The sequence below is a fragment of the Rhincodon typus genome, unplaced genomic scaffold (genome assembly GCF_021869965.1).
Source record: "Rhincodon typus isolate 14 unplaced genomic scaffold, sRhiTyp1.1 hic_rhity00000104, whole genome shotgun sequence".
Classification (NCBI taxonomy): Eukaryota; Metazoa; Chordata; class Chondrichthyes; order Orectolobiformes; family Rhincodontidae; genus Rhincodon; species Rhincodon typus.
In genome coordinates this window covers 1,028-2,515 of record NW_025965742.1, presented here as the reverse complement: position 1 = coordinate 2,515, position 1,488 = coordinate 1,028, and the positions used below count along the sequence as shown (strand labels likewise).

General features: G+C 48.0%; 1 protein-coding gene across 1 annotated transcript in view; it reads right to left on the bottom strand.

The window, feature by feature from the left end:
- The window catches only part of LOC109926199 (active breakpoint cluster region-related protein-like), a gene marked incomplete at its 3' end in the record, with an annotated part of 35,299 nt that overhangs the window by 32,790 nt on the left and 1,021 nt on the right, over positions 1 to 1,488 (bottom strand). The window contains exon 2 of the mRNA XM_048621198.1: positions 538 to 642. Within this exon, the coding sequence (XP_048477155.1) occupies positions 538 to 642 (105 nt within the window). The remainder of the gene's footprint in view (positions 1 to 537; positions 643 to 1,488) is intronic.

Sequence of the window (1,488 nt, the reverse complement as noted above, 5' to 3'; positions counted from 1 at the left end):
CAGACAGGAACATACACACATAGACTGATACAGACCAATACAGAGAGGCACAGACAGGAACATACACACATAGACTGATACAGGCCAATACAGAGAGACACAGACAGGAACATACACACATAGAGTGATACAGGCAGACAGATACTCACAGACAGAGAGGGACAGACAAATTATGCAAATACAGTCATATACGGAAGCACACAGTTCCAGATAAATACACAGAGAAAAGTAGAGACATGCAGGATTATGATGGCACCGTGGTAACTTCACTGGGCTAGTAATTCAGAAGCCTCAGGCAATGGAACTGAGGTTCAAATCTCACAACAGCTGGTGGAATCTCAATGTAATCAATACAGATCCGGAATATAACCATTGCCATCAATTGTAAAAACCATTTCATTTACTAATGTCCTTTTGGGAGGGTAATCTGCTGTCCTTACCTGCTCTCTGGCAATATGGATGGCCTAGCCATCCTGTGAAGGGGTATAAAAAAGACATAGTGACACAGACCACACAATAACTGCAATATTTCTATACCAGGAGTAGGGCCTCCAGCTGATTCAAGTAGATTTCCTCACTTGCCAGGATCCCAGACAGTACAAAATTCCTCATCTCCAACCTCTTCTCTGGGTCCACCTCACTCTGTAAAACAGACCAGTTATACGTTAGCACCAACTAGAGGTTTGAAGAATTCCTAAAATCCCGGACTGCAAACTTTATGGAAAACGGCAGAGGGTAGGCAATGGAATTTATCCCAAGGCTGAGGGAGAGTTTTGGGAGATAACAGAGCCTTGGTTGCAGACAGCGAAGAGGAACGGAGACCACAGTTAGGTAGGAACTTACTAAATAGCAGAGCGGGCTCAAAGTGCCAAAAAGCCGACTTCTGCTCCAAAGTCCTACCATGTTACATTCCCACTGTCAAAGATATTGTGAATAGTTCCAACTCTCAAATACAACTTTTCACACGAGTCTGTCAACATGTTTCGCTTCGTTCCCTGAAGGTGATGATTCTCTAATCATTACCCCAATCCCAGAAAATCCCAACTAACCCTCCCTCTCAGAAAACTGCACTATAACCTGCCACCCTTCAATTGTGCTCCATGGCCTCTCTGTCCCTCACAAACCAAAAACAATGTCCTTCCTACCCAAACATAAACTGCACCAGACTCCCCACCTCCACAAACCCAATCCACCCCCACCAGACGCAATCCCGACCCCACCCCTCTCCCAAATCCAATTCACTCCACTCCCAAATGTAATCCACACGTCCCCCTTCCAAACCCAATCCACACCCATGTACCCCACTCCCAAACTCAATCCACACCCACGTTCCCTCCCCACCAAACCCAATCCATACCCTCGTCCCCCACTCCCAAACCCAATCCACGCCCTCGTCCCCCCGCCACTAAACCCAAACCACGCCCCCGTCCCCCCCCCACCACCCCCGTGTCGGGACCCAGTCCCCCTCTCGGTGGGCGCCGTATCACA